The sequence below is a fragment of the Dunckerocampus dactyliophorus genome, chromosome 10 (genome assembly GCF_027744805.1).
Source record: "Dunckerocampus dactyliophorus isolate RoL2022-P2 chromosome 10, RoL_Ddac_1.1, whole genome shotgun sequence".
In the NCBI taxonomy this organism is placed as follows: domain Eukaryota; kingdom Metazoa; phylum Chordata; class Actinopteri; order Syngnathiformes; family Syngnathidae; genus Dunckerocampus; species Dunckerocampus dactyliophorus.
The window spans coordinates 28465867-28488822 of record NC_072828.1 but is presented as its reverse complement, the minus strand read 5'-3'; the positions used below and the strand labels follow the sequence as shown (position 1 = coordinate 28488822).

The window sequence follows — 22956 nt, the reverse complement described above, 5'->3', positions numbered from 1 at the left end:
TCATCCCCAATCCGGAGACGGCACGCCACCCTTTTCCGAGCGAGAACCAAAGTCTCCTTTCAGCATAAAAGGGTAAAACTATCATTTTCCAGTATGCAGCTGGAACAAGTTTGGACAGCCAAGGTCTGCATAGACGTTCGATGTTCACTTATCATGAATATAGTGACCTGCGTGCCGCCAGGTCAGCAGGTTACTGCAGCCTTGAGTTTGAAAAAACCTGATTAAACCCACTGGAGATTGAGACGAACTTGGACTTGCTGCTGTTGGCCTTCCTTTGCAGCTCGATGACGTTTTTCTCAAATTATTTGTTAGTTGCCATTAAAAGGAAATCGGACACCCCAGTCCTAAAAAGGTGAAAAAATCAGGTGCTACTTATTTAATATGGCAACTAAAGCATGGAGGACTCTTTCTTTATTAGCTTTATCTTGAAGGGCTTATATCTGCTGAGGATCATTGGGTTTCCCCCGAGGACCCACACTGAGTCCATCCAATTTATCAATCACTGATCGATTAAAGGCTGCGCTCCCCTCAGCTAAAAATCAATTGGCATTTCCGCAAGTCAGTGAGGAGGCGGGCGGTGGCTGTGCAGGCTGACTATGATTGGATGTTCCTGGCGGTGGTCTGCAGGGTTTTCATTCCCAATTAACCTCAGATTGCATCCACACTCATCTGTGAGGATCCCCGTATAAATGAACACCCACCCTGGACACATCTCTTTTTCCCGAGGAGATGGCGGGGGTGAGCAGGAAGTCGATACCGGTGATAAGCGCCGGGGGAGCAGGATTTAAAACTGACCCCCTTAGTCCTTTCAGTCACATCCGCCACCCCCATTCCAGAGACCCAGTGACAAATATGTGAGGAACAAAGGAGGTATCAGCAGGATAACTTGAACCTCTTCTGTACCCCAGTACCGCGGCAATGAGGCTCTGGCTACATTGACAGAACATCAAACATCTATGCACATCAGCAAAAATGGAAGCGTCAATATTTAGCATTTTTTTACAGGATAAAACCAACCCATGCTAAGTTATTCAAAAAAATTTAAAAAGAAAAAACAGCCTGCATGTCAGCGTTGTGTTCCAGGTGCCGAAACGTCTCATTCTTATTCATGTTATTAATTTTTAGGGATAGATTTTCCTCACACTCTTATTAAACACATTTTAAAGTAAAAAATATATACAGTAGGTACTCACCAGCAATGAATGATAATGACGAGTGACCAACACAGGAATCTCAGCCACAGTCTTGCCAGTCACAGCACACAACTATGGTGCATTCAAGGACTGCCAAACAAACCGCAAAATCTCAATGCTTGATGAAAAAACATTATCAGTGAAGCATAAAGACACAAACTTGTCAAAATTGTGTCCGTACAGTTTACCTGTATTATCATTTATTTATATATTACCGGTTTAAGGTGAATGAGATGTGCTTTCTGTGGGAAAAAATGACATACTTTGGATTTTTTTTTAACATTTATAATTCCTAAAATTAAAAATATAAATATATAGTGGTGTGGCGTGAAAAAGAGTTTGCCCCCTTCCTGATTTCTTTTTTTTGTCACACTTAAATGTTTTTCGATCATCAAACACATTTAAAAATTAGTCAATGGCAACACAAGTGAACACAAAATGCAGTTTTGAAATGAAACTTTTATTATTTAAAAAATCCAAAGCCACATGTCCCTGTGTGAAAAAGTGATTGCCCCCTAAACCTAATAACGGGTTGGGCCCCCCTTAGCAGCAACAACTGCAATCAAGCGTTTGTGATAACTCGCAGTGAGTCTCTTACAGCGCTGGGGAGGAATTTTTGCCCGAATTGTTGTAATTCGCGGCAAACACTTTTTCACAGCACTGTACATAATATTAAAAACATTTTTTGTGGACCAAAAATCCAAGAATCTACGTGAATTCTGAATCACAAATGCACGAGGATCCACTGTAATCTTATGCTATCATGGGCTACGATGTACACATCTTTGTACGTGTAATATATCACAATATTGACGATAATGCCACCACCAAGTCAACTCTGGTTGCTTTTTCAGGCTTCTGATTGGACAAAATGAACATGACAGCCAGTGAATGTGTTTATATGTGGACAGACTAAAATGGATGGATGGTGTGGATGGGATTTTTTTTTCTAAATGTGGCTTTCTGAAAATGTTGGCGTGGACATGGACTAAATCTGCCAGCTCTGCTGGTGAGGATAAGAGGAAAGGGAAGATATGAAGGTGTTTTAAGTTCAGGTGCACTCGGTCATTAGTAAGATATTTTTTATCAAATAAGCAGGAGCCTGCCAGCTAATGCCGCGCTAAACAGTCTGCATTGAAAGTGTGCGTTTAAGAAGATCTGCAGTCGTTCATTGTCAGAGGAAGGTGAATGTCTGCAGGCCGTGGCTTCAGACTTTTTTTTTTCCCTTTCATTGTGCTTTTCATAGTCCGACTTCGCTGCAAGAGCACTTCTGCCGATTTAAGCAAAGTGGACATCAGCAAGGTGGAGGATCAACAAGGGGAGCTTTGAGCCATGCATCCGGACCAAAGAGTCCAGATCCAGGAGGTGTGTGGGTGGTGGGGGGGTGGTTATAATGCTACTCCAGAGGAATCATCTTTATTACTGTACAGGGATATGACAGATTAGGACTTCTGACACATAAAAGCAACACTCATCAAACTTGGAAGGATTCAAATGTATGCTACTTTTAATCCACTCTTACCACTCGCAAATAAATTTATCAATGATAGGAACTCCAACCCCCACCAGAGTTAGACAGTGATGACAATGTATTTTTTTTTACTCTTATGAAAAAAAATAATGTTCTGAAGCTGGAAGTTGGCCACGCGGAACATGTTCAGATAAATGTTATTCATCAAAGCAGAGAAGACAATTGGTGAAGAAATTGAAAAGCTGAACTGAAATGCTGTGCGGAAAATGCAGGAAATAAGTGTCCTGAAAGGCGTGAACGTCGGAATGGTTTGACCAAGTTGAGAAATGTGGAAGTAGTCAGAATTCTTAAGATGAAAGGGAATTTCTGTCTGAAAAATGTGAAATTTGGGGCAAAAGGGACTTTTTGGCACACGGAAAGTTGTTCATCCAAATGTCCTAAATGTTTTCATGTAGGAATTCTTTGAATCCGTTGAGAAATCTGAGAAATTGGAACAAATTTTCAAAGAGAATGTCACACAAAATACGGAAGATGAATGCATGCTTTTCAGCTGTGACACAATTATCAAAATGTAATGTCTAATGTTTAGTTTGCTTTGCATCTACACAGACTGGTGACATAATATCCTTTTGAGGAGAATAAGAGGATTGTTCATTGCTTATGGAGGGGAAATCATTTGTCATGTACACACACACACACACACAAGATAAAGACTCACACTTGACCCTTCCCATTGTCTCTCAGCGCCCATGTGGACTGATGATTTGTCTCCGTGCCTTCGCTCCATCTTGTGCGTCTTTGCTAAAAATTGAAATATTGATCTTAATTACAGTTTGCCGAGCTCAGCAGCTGATATTGAGGGCTTAAGACAAGAGGCAGCATGCATCTTTCTCAAGCACTTACGTCTTCCGAGCGGGCGAGGAGCAACGCGGGTGAAAAGGAGGAGGGAAAAAAGAGGAAGTAATGAGGAGGAGAATGATGGTCTTTCCTGACAAAGATGTTGAACACTCTCTCCTTTCACTGCTGACGTCCGAGGGAGAAAAGCTTAACAGTGACGGCAACATAAAAACAACGCAGGAAGTGATTTTGATTTGGGCTCCTTTGGCCAAAGACCCGAGGAGGAGTTTGTCAAAGTACGATACCTGGTTTTTGCCCAAAATGGCCAATTTTTTTGAGATTTTTTTGTGCATACTGTCATGATAAGACATCTCCAACAATCTTTGTGATGATCTGTGAAGCTGTTGGCAAGGGGCTAATTGTTTGTAGGGGCAACTGGTGAGTGAGTTTTGGTTGGGGGGGTCCAGAACCTCTACAAGGACAATGGCCGGATTCTCTTCCCTAAATTGGTTTTCCCTGACAATCAGTCAAGCATGGTAGTCCATATGAGGATTCATCATGAATTTGCAACAACAGCTCAAATGTCTTTTTCTTTATCTGTAAATGTGGGAAAACTGACCCAGGTTCTATTAACGGTCGTTCCTCTGCATCTCTCTGGAAGAGAGTTTAGCCCAGGTTCCACTAAAGGTCAGACTTTATTGAAGGTTTCCATTAACAGTTGTACTCTTCTATAGGTCTCTGGAATAGACTTGCCCAGGTTCCACTAACAGTTGTACTCTTCTACAAGTCCATTGAATAGCCTTTAGCTCAGGTTCTACTAATGGTCGTACTCCTCAATCGCACAGGGGGCCAGAAATCAAAGCCTACTTTAGGTTGTGGGCCGAACTGGACATTACGCCCCACTCCAAACCCCAATTTTGGATCTTTCTTATTATTTATCCTGGAATTTTGAACACTTGTATATTTCTGCATAAGTATTAAAAACCTTAAAACCTTCTTGTCCTTGTAACCAACGTAATTGGTGACTGAAGCACACATACAGATGCTTGTATGAAGTTGTGAACATGGCAGGACATGCCCCAGTAAAAAAAAGTAGTTAGTATGGTCAGATTATGAGAAAATGTCTCATTAGCCCTGACAAGTAGATAAGCAAGCAGCCTACACACCTTTTATCCCGGCTCCCCGCACACGGTGCACAGTGCCAAAATTGGAACATAGCAATATATGCACCCCCGTGGTTGCGTTTTCAGGTTGGGACAGAATGCGCATGACAGCTGGTGAATGTGTTCTTATGTGGACATACCTGTAAATTTTGTCTGGATGGATTTATTATTATTATTATTATTATTTTAACCTCGGAGTGAGGGGAAATGTGGGGGAAATGTGCAAATTTCTACTTTCCAAGTCTGTGGCGATACGACTATTGTTTTTTTGGAATTTGCAGATTACGCATTTCCCAACCTGCTTCTCTGTAGTTAAAATGACCAGTTTTTACTGTCTTATGCCTCTTTAAGGTGTTATTTCGTACAGACAGGGTGTTAATAGTTAAAGTGCTGCCGTTTGTAGTTGTGTACAATTAAATTATTTTGACTTTTGGTCTGAATCTGGCACCCTTAACTCATTCAATCCCAGCCATTTTTCAAAATTCAACCCCTTCCGCGCCGGCTATTTCAGACGATTTTGACTGTTTTTTCAAGGCACACAGAATATTGTGTTCTATGGTTATATAAATGTGAAACCTACCAAAAGAAAGATTAGACTCTCATCTTTCATCAGAAAAAAAAGCTAGTTTCGACCTTTTTCCGTTCTTTAGTAATCAGCAGTAGAACTTAGGTAAGTTTCAGGAAAATATCAGTTCCCAACTACAAAAGGTAAAAACACGGCTTTTTGTATAAGGGAGCCAGCGTTTGGGTTGACGTCTCAAGAAGCCTTTTCCTCGATGGACAACTCCTGTACGACTGAGAGCCTACACAGACAAATATTGTTTAACACTTATATACTGGCGGAATTGCTTAATTACACAGATCGTGAGGCGGGCCAACTCAATGCTATTTTCCAAACTGTTTCGTGGGCCGGATGAATTTGCAGCGCGGGCCGGATTTGGCCCACGGGCCTGAGTTTGGCACATATGCTCTATGACCATATCAATCAAACAAACAAATGCAATACTAAAACAAATAAATAAAGTACTGAGAAGCTGAAGAACCCGAACAATGACCAAGTCGTTTTATTAGGCAAGGCACGTTTATTTGTATGGCACATTTCACAGCCGAATAATAATACAACAGCTGTAACAGCAAACAGTAGAATACTATTTAATTAATGCAAAAAAATAGCAAATTAAAATGGATTTATTGACATAAACGTAGGTAAAGAGCAACTCTTTTCTTCCGTCTTTAATTTACAATCTATCATGCAGATTATTTTCATTAGCAACTAAATGGTGGTGAAAAAGGACAAACAGCGCGTAAAATACACCCTGCTATCCAGCAGCAATTATCAAGTCACTTTACGCTCATGTTTCTCATCTCTCGGCATGAAAGTAAAGCACGCTGCTGCTGCTGTCACCGCCTTTCAGCCGAAAATGCTCATAAACAAACGGTCAGATCTGGTGCTCCCGTACAGCAGGGGTGTCGAAAGTGCTTTACTTTGTTTTCATTGGCCCTCAATATATTTTTCAAAACAACATTAAAGACTGGCCCACATGAGAACATTAAGAAGGTTTAGAGTCACAGCGACTTGAAAAAGGTTTTAAAAACTTAGTATAATAGCATAGCATGCAATTTTTTTTGTTTTTTTTAAACGTGAGGCCAGAAGACTTCAGGGGGATGTGTAGCGACTTAAGAAAAATTAAAAAAAAACATCTTTGTCAAACTCGTAAGCTAACTTCTGTTGGAGCGATTAAAGAGTCACCAAATATATTCCAGAGTTCCACAAATGTTTTTCAGGGAGTATGTTTGCATTTGAGGGGATGCACTTTGAAACCGGCTGCCCCGCATCCTTTAATGTAGCTCTAGCGAGACACCCGTGCTGTACACAGAAGACCGGCTTCTAAACTTGGTAGCGCTTCTTCACTTGTCAAAAAAAAAAAAAAAACGGTAAAACTATACCTTGACCAAGATTTTAAATCTCATTTAAAATGTCCAAAACCTGAAGGGAAATTGCATGTGGTCAATGGGACCTGACAGCTAAAACAAAGTCACAGATGCAAATCAAGTAAAGCGCAAAATTACCCGTCAAAAAAGGGTTCTCCTTCAGTGCTGCTGGTGTTTGGGCTCCTTTACAAGCGAGGTTTTATCTGCAGTTTTTTGTCTGCGAAAGGAAGGGAAAGGAGGACATGAAAGTGAAAGTGGAGCGTATTTTCAAAAGCTAAATGACAAAGTGCAAGTGATCGCTCATGTGTTGACTGTTAAAACATCATCTGTGAGAGGTAGTCTGGTGCTGAGAGGGGGGAAGCCTCTTGCCTAATCTCATCAGTCAAGTCTGTCAACGGAGACCTCAGCTGTGCGGCCGTCCAACCCAAAACCTAAAATCCTCTGAGCATCATTACTACTCCCCCGAGCCGCATCACACAAATTCTTATTTACCATCAGTTACTGTGTGAAGGCCTGATATGTTTTTGTGCACATATGATACAGACGTGGATGCAATTGTTGGTAGCCTTCCGTTAAACACGGAAAAACCCACAGTGGTGACTGAGATTACTTGAAACTGGCATCAATGAGACTTACGTGAAAACTAGCAAATGGCAATCACATATTGCTTTTTGAACTGTGGTTGTAGAGTAGTATTAAAAAAAACTAATGAAGCTTGTCTACAAGATGCTTGTATCAATATACACATGCTATACAGCCACATAATCAAAAAACGTCATATAAAAGCTCAACTAAACCAATTTTAGCAAAATGGTAAACGGTCTTCCACTTGTATAGCGCTTTTCCACCTCCAAGGCACTCAAAGACACTGTTAGCACATTACCTACTGATGACGCAGCCTCAGGAGCAACTGGGGATTTAGTATCTTGCCCAAGCATACTTAGACATGATCACGGGAGGACGGAGGATCGAACTCACAACCTTCAGGTTGGGAGACGACCACTCTACCACCGGCCAGTGTGGAAAACAGGCAAACAGTCAGAGACCGCAGGGTCATAGGAATCAATTTTCAACAAAAATAATTGCCAAAAATATGCCTCGGTTATCGTACAACCAAACAGTGCCCCTAACAAACAATTTTCTTTACCCACGTGTCGTTCTTCAGAGTGCCCAAACAAAGCATCCGTGCGTAGGTGACTCAGTCTCTGTGAAGAATGGATAGTGGTTCTTTTAGAGTTGAGAGACTATACACCGGAACGAACTTAGCTAATAGTCCTTCCAACGGTACAAGTATCATTCCCCTACCCCAGGGGTCGGCAACCTTTAGCATCAAAAGAGCCATTTGGGGCCGTTTCCACCAAATTTAAACCCACTTGGGGCCACAAAATCTGACCACTAAATCGTACGTACCGCTACAAATACAATTTCCTTAAGCATTTTGTCACGTTCCTTTTCCGTCTTCCTGGTGCCACCTGGCAATTAGTCATGTGTCTTAAGCCTTTTCTTAAGGTTTCTCCACCGATTTTAGATCAACATTCACAGTAGGTGTTGTAACACATCGATTAGTTCCAGTTCCAGGACCCCTCTCCATGTTGCTTTCGTTGCCATTGTTCATTAGCGACAAAGGAAGCTAACATGGTAAATAGTTGACCAGCATCATGGTTTCTCACCGAGCTGACTCACCAGAAAACACTGACCATAGCACACCACATGCTCAACTCAGACGCACAACTTTGAAAGGCTCATGACGGTGTCAGAAGAGACGGCGTAGTGACTACAGGGAAGCATAAATCAGCAGGAGGATGAAAGAGCTCCGGAGGCTCTGGAGCCCCGGGTTGCAGATCCCTGCCCTACCCACTAAAACAGTGCTATGGGCCATTATCCTGGTTTAATAATACTACTAATAATACTAACTAGAAGTCTTTTGAGAACTTACAGATATCTTTTTTATAAAATAAACAACTTTGGTCCCAGTATTGACCCCTGGAGTATGCCACAAACTCTATGCAAGCATGCTGTGTTCTCTCAACTTAACAAATTGTTTTTTTGCTAGACTAAACAGCGCTAGTGTAAGACCGGAAGCATCCATACTACAGTTAACAACACGGAAGCCAGGAAAGGATTCAGGATTCAGAAGTCGTATTTTATTACCTTTACCCTGGGAGGTCTTGGCTTGTAGTAGGTCTGGTGTGTCTGGCTCATCTGGGGAGCTCGAGAGGGATATAAAAGATGGCAGTGCCAGCAAACTTGCAGCAGATGTACCTGGGGTTTCCTGAGAGCCTTGCAAAAGGATCTCAGACACGCAGGGGCTGGCCAAATTAAACATTATTTGCACATTGTTTCATTAGAGAAAATAAAACACCAAAAACAATCCATTTATTCCTAATGATTAAACCAGGGATATTCATTTCTAACCTGTTGGAGGGTTCCCTGATACGAGGTCTCACGGGGGTGGATGCACTCTGTTTGGTACGCTGGCGGTGTTGCAACTTACAGCGGGCTCCGTGAGGGCAGGAACCGGTCTTACTGAAGTCTGGACACAACAGCGTGTGTTTCTTCTTACACTGGGGATTAGACAAGGAGTTCAGGTTAAAGCACGTTCTGTCTAGATTGTGTCAGAGTTAGAAAATCTCAAGTTTTCGCGTGTTGAGCACTAGCATGGTAATGACTGCCTATGAATATGTGCATTAACCGCTTACATGAACCTCCTTTACTCATTCAATACCAAGGACGTATTTTATACGCTTGTTTTTTTTGTCCTGTCCAGCCGTTAGGGCAGATAGTATTGTTAAACTAAATGCCCTCACGTGCTCAACAGATTTGCTCTGCCAGGGAAAAGTGTGAGATATACTTCCCCTGTTATACAGAATTTATTTGAGTTTGATGTATTGTTGTTATGCAAATTTGGAGCGTCCGGACAGGAGCAGGAGGGGATAAAGAAGAAGAGAAAAGAAAACACAGTAAAATATGTCTTCTACGTTTCTTTGCGTGAGAGGCAAAAAGAGCAGGAAGTGAGAGAGCGTGGCGGATTGCAGCGTGCAGAAGTTTACGCATTGTAGGGGAATTTTAATGTACGCACGCGTGCACGCGCACCCACAGTTTAGTTCCAAATGTGAAATCTGTAAATAGTTTTGATATAAAACAGACCCTTTTTTGTGTCGTCTATGTTGTGGTGTAGTTGTTTAGACATTTGAGGTGTCACAAAAGCCAAAAATATTTGCGTCAAAGTGAAAGTTATGCTTGAAATGTATCTTTTCACAAAAAGCTGGTTTTCTCCCTTTTCTAGTCGGGAACGCATATTTTCCGGAAACTTGCCAAATGTTCTACTGATGATTACCGAAGAACGAAAAAAGGTAGAAACAAACTTTTTTTTGATGAAAAACGAGAGTCTAATTTTTCTTTTGGTAGGTTCCATGTTTTTTTAGCCATAAAACACAACATTCTGTGTGCCTTGAAACATCAGTAAAAATGGGCTAAAATGACGAAAAAACCCCGGTGGGTACGGGGTTGAATTTTGAAAAATGGTTGGGATTGAATGAGTTAAGATCCAACAGTACAAAATGTAAATTCTTGGAATTTTTCAATTGGTTTTAAAATTTTGATCAGGAGTGTGTATATTATGTTAGTATGTCCAGGCTTTAGGGACCACCTGGAGAATAATATGGTCCATTCAAACATTGAAAATTTAGGAAAAACAGGGTAACGTCCAACACTTTCACTGTCACCGGATCTGCGAAACATAACTGGAAGCTTTGCTGCGGGTGTAATAAACACATTATCTCAAAGAAATATACAATAAACGCGTTTGTTTTTTGGTTCTTCGGCTCTCTGTCAATTTTGACTATTAAAAGCCACTCTTCTCCATGACAGGACTGTGTAAGTTGAGCAAGTGGCTAAGTCTGCAGAGCATTGTGCATGAGACGGCAAGCTTTCACATGCATGTTTGCAGCCGAGTGTGCATGACAGTGTAATACGGGTGTAAATTGGAAGCTTCATTCTCTGCGAGATCCGATCCCTCCCACCTGTCAGAGCAGCTAATTATATTCACTCGGATGAGAAGGCTGCAAAGACTGTGTTCCTGTGTGTGGAGCGGCGAGTGGTGTGGCACTGGGAAGCAGAATAGTCCAGAAATAGAGTGAACAGAATGTTGGGTGTGGGGGGGTGGGGTGGGGTTAATCTTGAGATTGATTTTCCAGGAACTCCGAAGAGTCTTGCTCCACTCTCCCTGAAAGCCAGCAGCGTGACACTCGCCACAAAATCCTTTCTCACTGGGCGCACTGGATGCCCAGTATCAACTCTCTGTCAGTACTTTCTCCGGAAGGCTTTATAAGGCTGAGGTATTCACACACAACACCTTCTCCAACGAAGCAGACCAGGGGTGTAACGGTACATGTGTTCCTCATCGCATTTGGTTGAGTACAGAGGCATACCTATTCCCTACACGGTGTGAGACACAGGAAGTGTTGATGGCGTCTACGTGTTAAGCAAATCAAGTGCACTTTGGTTAGTGGGCGTAACGGCTAGGGATAGCACCAAGGACAAACCACAGCTTCAAAACCCTCCTCTGTCTTAAAGTCTCCTGTTTGGGATCACTTTCCAAAAATGCATCTTTCGCACTCTTCTTACTGTTGAACTTGTCTGTATCATACTTTGACCATGGGTGTCCAAACTACTACTTGTTTTTTTATTTGCCCTCGACATATTGCAAAAATAAAATGAATTCATTATTAATGATGTATCATTAGATATTATACAAATTTGCTTTGTGGATAGACATGTCACAATAACAAATTTTGCTGGTCGCTACGAGTGCTACAAATTATCGTGGATAATCGATATCATTGTCAACATTTTTTAAACCACTTTTTAAATTACTTATTGTCATGAGAGGTGTCATTCACAATTGAACCACTAGATGGTATTCAATTATAGTGTACCTGTGTGAGCCACATTAGCTTGACACACAAGTAGCCTGTATGTATGTTGTTTAAAATGTATGCCATATATTCCATATAAGCATATTGAATGGTTGCGTTTCTTTTGCAATGTAGCGAGCGACACCATTTTGCACTGTTTTGTTTATACTGACATTGCCGACCAAAGGCCTCAGTAAGGCACCTCCATAGGTAGTTTTCTTTTCCAAATTGAGAAAACTGTTCGTGTCGGTTGTCGGTGTTCATGCGCTCACCTTGTTCATTCTGTTTAAAACTGAAATATTCTCACACTGGGACGGTCGGCTGTGGCATTCGCCTCAGAAACCATCGCTTTTGTGCGTTCGTTCATGTTAGCGCATGCTGCCTCATGAAGCTAACTGCTAAACCTCTGTATCCACTCACTAGTAGCCCCGCCTCCACAAAGAGGCTGAATGAGATGAGAGCTCACTCTCTCTGCTCATTGCACTATGAAACCAATGCGCGGACAGATGCAGAGTGAACCCTCTTGTCATAAAGCCTGTGTGGCAGACGAGCAGATGAAACACAAACAGACCAACTTATGAAAACACAAACGGATCGACTTATCGAAGGCATCATAATTATCGACCAGTTTTTTTTTTTTTTTTTAGCCTGTCATGATAATCGATTTATCACTTATCGTGACAGGCCTATTTGTGGACATCCGTTGCTTTGTTTACCTGCAAAGACACTTTGCTTTACGGCGGCCATGTTTTTCCAACCAATCGTGCTGAATTTTACACTCATGCTTGTCAGTCCTGTCAAGGTGTGTACCAAATTTTGTGGCAATTCATCGAAACACGCTATACTTACATGACATTATTGAGCTGTGTGAGATATGACTAATGTATCCGACTCATGGAGCCACTCTTTGGGGTTTAATAACAGCGCCACGGTCACTACACGATCGGTACCGGAAACACAATCGATTCTAACACGGTTGCACACATTTGCAGAACACGTCTAAATCCGGTCGGCCTATTTTTCAACAGTCACGTGTTAACTTTCAATCCCAGCCCATTTTTCAAAATTCAACCCCTCCAGTACCGGCCATTTTAGTCCATTTTGACAGATTTTTCAAGGCACACAGAATATTGTGTTCTATGGCTATATCAACATGGAACCTACCAAAAGAAGACTCCAGTCTTTCATCAGAAAAAAAATGACCGTTCTTTAGTCATCAACAGTGGAACATACAGTAGGTAAGTTTCAGGAAAATATCAGTTCCCAACAAGAAAAGGGAGAAAAACAGGTTTTTCTGAAAAGACACATTTCAACCACAACTTTTTTTGCTTTTGTGACAGCTCAAATATCTAAACGACTGCACCACAACATAAACAACACAAAAAAGGGTTGTTTTACATCAAAACAACAATTTCTTTAACACCATGAACTATTTACAATATTCACATTTGGAACTAAACTGAGTGTGCGCACGTGTGCGTGCGTGCGTGCGCATGCGTTCAAATTTCCCTCCAATGTGTGACCTCCTGCACACCATACTCCTCCACGCTCTCTCACTTCGTCCTTGCTGTTAATACATGCAAAAGATGCAATGCTGACCTCTTATCAAATGCACTTCTGTATTTATGGCTTCAACTGCATGAAAAGTCACCTCTTTTATTGTGCACTTGCGTCATCACCTCTTTTTGCCTCTCATGCAAAAGACACAAAAGACGTATAAATACGTCGTTGGTATTGAATGAGATAAGCAACTCGTCATCCGGTGATCTATTTCACACAGTTACAAATTGTAAACATCAGGCGACGCGATTTGTGCTACGCATGCGTTGTTTACCTTCAAATATCACTGCATTTTATGTGTTGTTTTATATGGTTTATTATATCTGTATTTGTATTTATTCAGGTATATTATACGTGACTGGATATGTTTACGTCTCTCGCAAATCTGCGTTAGCACTACGTACATTGCAAGTTTTTACGTAGGGTCACTCTTGGTGAATAATGACGATAGAAACATCCGCATGCTAGCTACATCTTTAAATACTTCACAAGGAAAATAACCCCAATATATCACATATATGAAGTTTGGTTATTGACAATTTATGTTCATAAATGTAAAAAATAATAATTACCACAGCACGTGACGTCGCAGAAGCCCTGTCCTAAAAATTTGTGAGTGGAGGAAGTGATGTCTGTCTCGTGCATGTGCTGAACCGATCGTGTCGTGACCGCCACCATGTAGTGTATTTGTCAAAATTATGAAATAAAATAGCACAGGCAAAAGAAGTAGCGGTGCATGTTTTTTCACTTTTTTGTGTGCAGTGGTTCAGGAGTTTAGAGGCGTTAGTTGCCCTCATTTTTTCACTAGACAGTACATATAAGAATATTAAAATGTTACTCGATAATGCCTGCACAGTTCAATGACAGGAAAGTTTTGACTCCTTTAATTTCACTTTATTTCCCTAACGTAAACAAATAAAACATTTGTCAATGTCACGTAAAGGATTGTGTTAGACCACAGTGGATGTAATGTGACAACACACAATGGACACAGCAGTCAGCTCCATCCAACAATTATTTGTAATTAATATTAATAATGAGAATGGAAGATAATTCATGCAGACAGGATGGTTTTGTTATTTTCTGCTCCTACAGGAGCCATAGCTTATAGTTCACTGCACTCGCTACACCTCCATACATTCTCAATTTCATAAAAATGAAAAGAAAAAAAAGAAGAGTACAAGACAGACACTGAAAGAGGGGGAAACACTGAGGTAAAATGCTACAGTGGGCAGAACATCTTTATCCCGCACTAAGTTAACAATTTTCCACTTGATTTAAGGAACACTGGGGTGTCTCTGGGGCCTATTAGAGACTTTTCCGCTGGGCTAAAACCAGGAAGACTCAGCACATTTAAAGAGAGACTGTGAAAAGGAGCAAAAGAAGCAGAAATGAGGGAGGGTATGAAAATGGACGACAGTAAAATAAAAGAGGACCTGCTACAAGCATCTTGGACATTAAGCTGACACCAGAAGAAATTACCAGTGAGTGGAATGAAACAATTAAACAGTCCAGAATGGTTGATGACTATGGGTAGTGTGTGTAATATTAAGAAAATGACAACTACATTTTAGTTTGTCTTATACAAGGATACCATTTCTATTTCCCATAATGAGTTTTCACAAAAGATAACATGTTTGATTGGCAACACAAGACGGGAGGTTTTATCCATCCATTTGTCATTTCTAATTATTTCACCTTGTTTTTTATTATTTTCTATAAAATGTATAATATTTTTGGGTGTCTAGAACAATTAATTGGATTTACATTATTTCCTATGAGAAACATTGCCTTGTTTCGGTTTTCGGCGGACCGCCATTCATCCATCAATCTTTTTCCGCTTAGCCGAGGTCGGGTGGCGGGGACAGCAGCCTAAGCAGGGAAGCCCAGACTTCCATCTCCCCGGCTACTTCGTCCAGCATCTCCTGGTGGATCCAAAGGCGTTCCCAGGCCAGTTGAGAGACAGTCTCTGCAACGTGTCCTGGGTCTTCCCTGAGGCCTCCAACCCTGAACACCTCCCCAGCTTCCCACGCCACTCTCAACATCCATGCCTCATGTGATTACCTTCTATTGGCACAAAGGTCCTGTGCATTTATGAACTTCACCACAACGGACCGATGCAGACCGATTTTGTCAGACCTTTTGGAACTAATTAATAACGAAAAAGGAGGTACCACTGTATCAATATACTTAAGCTATACATCCATGAAACTGGAAGAACATCAGCTAAAAGATCAACAAAAACAATTTCAGGAAAACAGAAGACAATTCAAACAGAGAGCACTGAATGGACAAATGTCCAAAACAAGCTAACAGTCTCAGACCAGCATATGGTGTAGGACAAGCGTGGGCGAACTACAAATTACCTTAATGTTTATAGTCCGGCCTGCCCTACTTTTACAATTTATAATCTGTTGCCAGCGTCAGGATTCGCAATGCTATTTTTAACCTACCACAAGTCCTGAAGCATTTTTAAGATTGAAGGCTTTGTCACATGTACAATGTACAGCAAAATTTCTCTTCTGCAATTAAACCATCCTCTTGAGGAGCAATGAGCAGCCATCAAGCAACACCCGGGGACCGGATCCGGGTCGTCGGTCAGCATGTTGGTCAGTGAAGCTGAGCATACATGCGTGGGTGACCCGAGGGAAGATGGGTGGAGTCTTTTCCAAGGAATGACTGGGATGGAATTCCAACTGCCAAACCTCCGGTTACTGGATGACCCACTCTACCTCCTTAGCTACTACCTGTCGCCCTATTTGCGCCATCAGAATAATTACACAGTCAGCAAATGGAGGGTTCGACTCGCTGTGTGAAGTCCGCATGCATGGGTTTTCTCCGGGTGCTCCGGCTTCCTCCCAAATCCCACAAACACGCATGTTAGGTTCATTGGAGATTGTAAATTGTCCAAAGGTGTGAATTTGAATTGTTTGTCTATATGTGTCCTATGATTGGCTGGCAACCAGTCCAGGGTGTACCCCACCTATCGCCCCAAGTCTGGGATAGTGATCCGTGACCCTAATGAAGGCAAGCGGGATAGACAATGGATGGATGGGTTTCTGAAACCAGAAGTCCTGTGCTTTCTGGTGATATACAGTACAAGTCTTCAAAGCAGCTCCAAAAGAGGAGGCTATGAAAAAAAGCAGAGTGGGGGTTTGTTTACAATGCAGCGTGAGCCTGTGTAGCGGAGAAACACGCTTTATATGACAAAGTTAGAGAAATTTTATCGGCAATATGGGTATTTCTTACCGTTGCTTTCTGTGTTTTGCCATGTTTTGTGTTTTTGTTTGATTGCAAGCACATCGAGGAGGTTGATGCACAGTTGACGCAACGAGGGAGGAAATGATCTGAATCCCAGTAAGTCGTCAATAGTCCTCAAAAAACAAATACTGGCCCAAAGCTTGAAAACTCTGTGATGTTATGCAGTTCATAGTTAAAATTATATATATATATATATATATACATACACACACATATACATACACACACACACACACACACACACACACACACACACTAGGTCCCCAACTTACGAACACAATTGGTTCCAGACGACCGTTCTTAAGTCGAATTGTTCTTAAGTAGGGGAAAAGGTAATATTACCAATGATATAGGTACTACATGTACGTGTATACATATACAGTATATGCGTATGTATGTAAATATGAGTTTGGATGCAGTACTAATATTAAATGAGGATAATTAATGAAAAAAAACAATAATAAAAGTGATATAATAATACATAATGATAAATGTTATTTACCTTTGAAGAGGAGTGGTCGACCATACGTCGTTGTGGAGGAGTTGGAGGAGTTATTGAAAAAAAGGACAAATCATCGTAGTCGTTAAACTCTTCGAAAAGAGGTAGTGTTCTGTGGGTGGTGTAGAAGTAAGCAGGCTTATTAACTCTTCATAAACTTTAATCACACGCTCTGTCCAGGTTGTATAATTTAGCTATCCATTTAGGTTTATCTCCTTCCTCTGTTGGTCCCAGCTGCCTCTGTTGGTACCATTAGCAGTGTCACAGTGCCCCCTACTGGTCAAGCATGTACAGTAGCAGTATAAATACTGATTGAGTGATTACAAGGCAAAATAAAATTAAATATAGACCAGTCGGCTTGTGTTTGTATCCGCGAATGTTCGCTAGTCGGGTGTTCGTAAGTTGGGGACCTAGTGTACTGTATGTATGTATATATATATATATATATATATATATATATATATATATATATATATATATATATATATGTATGTATATATGTATATGTATATATGTATATATGTATATGTATGTATATATGTATATATGTATATATATATATATATATATATATATATATATATATATATATATATATATATATATATATATATATATATATATATATATATATATATCTGATTCTGGCCCAGCCCCCCAGCCAAATTTTAGAAGCCAATGTGGCCCACGAGTCAAAAGGTGTGCCCACCCCTGGCATAGGGTCAACTTTACAAAACCAGCTCCTTGAAAGAGTGATTATGTACGTGCGAAAGATTGACATCCATCTTGTACTCCACTCGTTAACCGCCTGGCTGGTGTGGCCCTCGAGTCAAGATGGTAGTAAGGCACATCATCTGAAGACCATAAATTAAAGATGGAAATGAGTAACCGATGCTGATGGGTCAAGAAGTACTGACTGAGGGGGTGCGGGCCAGACAAAGACTACCAATGAAAATGGAAATGATGGAGGCAAACTTGGGAATTAGGTGGAATAGGAGGGATGGAGGTGAGGATCTGAATTAACCCCCGAGATGCTGTACAGTGTGCCTGGCTGTCCCATAGTGCGATCCTCAGCACATTTCCCATCTATAATTACTGCCTGCTATCCATCATGGACCCACTGGACTTTCACAGTGTGGTGCTTCATAACACACACACACACACGCACGCACGCACGCACGCACACACAGGAGCCCAAAACAAACACAAAAAAATCACAGATCATAGACTTAGATCTTAATAAACTACATAATTTGAATCTATATCTTTATCCCACTATTTTCTATTTAAATGAGGTATGAAAGGTTCAAAAAGAAAAGCATGAGGAGGAAATGTAAGACAAATCTGTAGCTGTTGTCTTTCGCATCAATGCATCACTACAGTTATATCCTTATAGACGGCCGCTTCCAGCAGCTGTCCCCCAGCAGGGGTACCCTACCAAACTCCATGTACAGTATACGGAAGCATCAGTGTTAACCTAAAGCACAGGGCCCCGGTAGTGGGGGCTGCTGAGTTGTCTGTGCTATACTGTATTAAGTGTTCAATATCAATAATGAACACGTGTCCACGTAATTAGAAAAGCACTTAATGGACAAATGCACACACAAAAAAACACGCAAGGAGAGACCAGCATAGTGTATGCCGTGAATAATTTCATAAAACAAAACACTAACGTAACAAACTCAGCAGCATTTGAAACCCATCACTTAGCCCTTCCAACGGTACCAGCGTCATTCCGCTACCGCTAAATCTCACTGAACAGCAGCATCATTTACTCTTACCCAGTAGTAAAGATACAGCCCACCTGTATGTACATTTCCACATCTACAACAACCAGCAAAGTCTTCTCTTTACTTTCATAACAACATAATCTATGTACACCTTGTACAGTACATGAAAATACATGTTTTTTCCCCAACTTGGCCCAGGGTTTAACATGTTTGAGCTAAATGGCAGTTTTGGCAGTTTCAAGTGACCAGTATTCTGGTCAATTACATGCAACATAAAAAAAAAACACTTTTTGGACAGATAAGATAATTTATAACCCGCAAGGTATGCTGGGAAGCCCACTTGAACACTTACTCAACAGGAAGTTTACCCAACAGCATTCACTTCAGGTTAGAAATAATCTTATCTTATATATAAAATGGCATTATTTTGCGTGCACTGTATGCATGCTGTGAACTTCCACAAGTATTTATTTAAATGTCGCCTAGTATATTTTACGGCAACCAGACATTCAAACGTCCGATGCAGCTCCAGAGCAAGTGTTATCTTGTTATTTCTTCCATTCAGCAATCTCACAAAGCCTATTGCTGAAAAAAAACTGGAGCAATGTGTTCTTTTTCTTGACTTCTTTGTTTATCTTCTGTTTCCCCCTCTATAAGGGTGTAAAAGCTTACAAAATCCCCCCACTGTTCAATTTCAGTGCGCTACAAGTGACATCTTCATTTGTGATCACTGGATATCACAGGGAACAAAAAGTGACAATTGACAAGTGCTTTGAGAACGTACCTTCTCTCCTTCGGGGCAATAGCCTTTGACGAAGTCCTCACACACTTTTGCCTTATGGGAAACATAGACGTGGCTGTAAGGACAGTCACTGTTGTTGCAGATTCCCTTCAGGAAGTAGGAGCACACCGGCATCTACAGGCAGAAAACACCAGGAATCTCAGCTGTCATGTGACAGGTTTCCAATACATGGTCATGGTTTATTTGTTATTTGTTAACAAGCTACATTAAAGCACATCACACGTTTACACTTGGCACTTGTCATTATATCCGACATGGAGTAGGAAGAAGCCGAGCTTGTTGAATCCAAACCCTTCTCCGTGTCTCCACAATTCCTGTGCTTGAATATACTGTATATCATAATATATATTTTTATATATTTAAATAGATTCTAATTGGGAGAGAAAAGAAGAGAGAATGTGGAGCAATAGATAACTTATGCAGTGATGAAATGAAATAAAAGAAAGAAATAGTTAAAAATGTTAAATATAATAATACATAGATAATAATAGTGGATAATACAAATAAATAAACTAAAATTTAAAATAAAATAACAAATAATAAATCAAAAATAAATAGAATATTAGATAAATTACAATAAATACGGAGATTAAAGATAATTTATAAACTAAGTTAAAATTATTTTTAAAAAACAGATAATTAATTAAAATGAGGATAAATAAAATTGAATAAATAGAAAATAAGGTATTAAATGAATAAATAAATACAGGAGTAAAGAAGTGACAGAGGCATTGTAAGATGCATGAATAAGTTAATGACAGCAATAACTTACTAATGATCAATGAGTGAGATGCCGTATATTGCCTGATATTAGCACATATGCTTCCACTGTTGAGATGAATCTTTTTTTCTCTTGGGGGTTAATTACCCATCCCTCTAGAATGAATAATTAATTGTCACATGCAATGCTGCTGCTGTGTAGTAAAAGCATTTGTCGTTTATGTCCAAAAGGAATTTGGTGTCTCTCAATCCTGTCAGCTCATACAGTCCAAAAGTACTTCTCTATATTTCTCTATATGTTTATGTGATGCCAGGGCTATCCCCTTCGTGTGTGAGAAACAAGAGACGGAGGGTGCTGGGGAAAAGAATGAGGTAATGAGGATTGGGATTACAAGCTATTACATTAGTTTGTCAACAGGTGTTTGGCTTTAAAAGAAAACTGTCAAGTACAGATCCGATTGGTCCCACAAGCCAAGTGATCTGCCACGCCGAGCGGCTAAATAACATTAATTGCAGTTGACAGTGGAGGAGTGAGAGTGAACAAACGTCTTGACAGCATGTGTGTGTGTGTGTCTGTGTGTGTGTGTGTGTGTGTCTGTGTGTGTGTGTGTGTGTGTGTGTGAGATCCACCGTTTGGCTTGCAGGGGTGAGCCCGGTGGAGGCCCATCTAAATATATCTCCGAGGGTGGGTGGCTGGTTGGTCGGGGGATGGGGCCGGAGTGTAAGAAAGGCTCCACTTTGTGGACGGGATGGGTAACTAACTGTCTGAGAAATATTTATACAACCCGACTTCATGATGTGTTTATGTGAACTGGATGCTTGTGCAGACAAAGGCAGCGGTGGATGAGTGAAAAGATCCTCGTGTGTGTGTGTGTGTGTGTGTGTGTGTGTGAGACAGTGAGTGACCCTTGCATGTCTGAGGTATTTGTGGAGAAAGGAGAGTGGGAGCAGGGCTCATCTAACCACACCGCCACACAGATCAGGTTTGGAAGGCTGCTGGGTGCGTAACTGAACCCGCTGTCACAAATCCACCCCCTTCTCCGCAAGACTCCGTGTAGTCCTGCGTGGGGTGTCCTGAGGAAGGGGAATACTCCGGGGAGGAAGGGACAAAACACGTCAGGTGAAGCTGTTGGGAGAGGTGGCGTTACGACAGACAGCTGGCCTCTCAGCACTTGTGGGGAGCAATGTGACGACTAGCACAGGTGCACGACATTGTGCATGTGCATGTATGCCTGCAGGGTGAGGTTGCAGGGTATTTTTTTCTTTGAGAAAAACAGAAGGCATAAAAAAAAAACAACTTTCCTTTTCCAAGAACTTTCCCCTGTAGTCATCCTGCACAATATCATAACTTTTGCATACATTTACAGTGTGTTTTCCGCATTGTACGAAAATGTTGACGCACGCGCATGCGCGCGCACACGTGCATGTACACACGCACTTTAGTTTCAAATGTGAAAATTGTAAATAGTTAATGGTGTTGTATTTGTAAATAAATTGTCATTTTTATGTAAAACAACCCTTTTTTGTGTTGTTGGGTAGTTGTTTAGAAGTAAAAAATTTGTGTCAAAGTGAAAGTTATGCTTGAAATGTATCTTTTTACACAGTTTTTCTCACTTTTTTGTTAAGAACTGATATTTACTTACCTATGTTCTACTACTGATTACTCAAGAACAAAAAAAAAAAATTCTGATGAAAGACAAGAGTAATCTTTCTTTTGGTAGGTTCCATGTTTATATAGCCATAGAACACAAAATTCTGTGTGCCTTGAAAGATCAGTCAAAATCGTCTAAAATGGCCGCTACTGAAGGGGTTGAATTTGGCTGGGATTGAATGAGTTACAGAAATATTACATAAAGATGTTATTTTTTAAAAAGTTGTAATATGAAAAACTAACAAAACAACAAGGTTGTCATTTTTGAAAAATTAAATTAAATTAAGTAAAATTAATAAATGCGAAAATAAAGTCAAAATATTTATGGGAATAAAGTCATAATTATGAGGAAATGTACAAGAAGAAAGTTGGAAAATAAATTTTAAGAACAGCAGAAATTACAAATAATAATATTATATAATAATATATAATAATAATAATGAGGAAACATTTTATTTTAGTAGCACAGAGTTGAAATATTACATTTTATTATTATTTTTTTAAAGTTGTAATATGAGGAACAAACGAAATAAAATAAAGTTGTCATTTTTTTTTTTATTAGGTTGGGAAAGGTTATAATACTATGAGAATAAAGTCAACATATTATGAGAATAAAGTCATAATAATACAAGAAGAAAATTTACGAAGATCATTTAAGAAGAAATTTGAAATATTTGGGAAATTAAAAAAACACACACAGGAAAAAGGCCAAAGTTCATACTAATAATACACTTTTTCACCGATCACAAATCAGAGTAGTTACAGTTTTTTTTCCCCTGAAATGTATACAACTTCTTAGCATATCTACATGTGTTGGCCCTTGCATCCTTTCAACTTTTATTATGTAGCCCTCTGGAAAAACTTTGAACACCCCTGTCCTAATGCATACCTATTTCTAAAGGAAAAATCAAGGTCCAGGGTGATGTGTGCATAACACATTGGAAATATGCGCTGCAATACACGCTAAACCATGCAGTTGTGCACGTCAAGTGTCAAGTTATGAGGAGCATGTTGAAGGCAGCATTGCCAAGATTTATCCTGCTAGTTTGTTGATCTAACAGGTGACAGTCACAAGCTCTCCCATGAGCTAATTCTATGTTCCTCCCCGTGCAAACAGGAGCCAACAACTTGAATATGATCCAGCATCACTGGATTTAACCGTGTAATCATGTATCTGCCCAGCTCAAAACTCATAAAACACTATGCACTATATAAGGAGAC

The 22956-nt window shown here is 40.4% G+C and overlaps 1 protein-coding gene across 3 annotated transcripts in view; it reads right to left on the bottom strand.

Annotated features, from left to right (window-relative positions):
• Positions 1-6562: 6562 nt before the first annotated feature.
• The window catches only part of zc3h3 (zinc finger CCCH-type containing 3), a 49642-nt gene continuing 33248 nt past the window's right edge, over positions 6563-22956 (bottom strand). The window contains exons 9-12 of one of the 3 annotated variants that reach the window (XM_054790256.1): positions 19347-19478; positions 9012-9160; positions 8748-8905; positions 6563-6813 (exon numbers count right to left, since the gene is read on the bottom strand). In XM_054790256.1, the coding sequence (XP_054646231.1) occupies positions 6782-6813; positions 8748-8905; positions 9012-9160; positions 19347-19478 (471 nt within the window). In that variant the 3' untranslated portion in view covers positions 6563-6781. Of the gene's footprint in view, positions 8906-9011; positions 9161-19346; positions 19479-22956 lie in introns of all 3 variants that reach the window. The other 2 variants (XM_054790257.1, XM_054790255.1) reach the window with 2 other exon arrangements.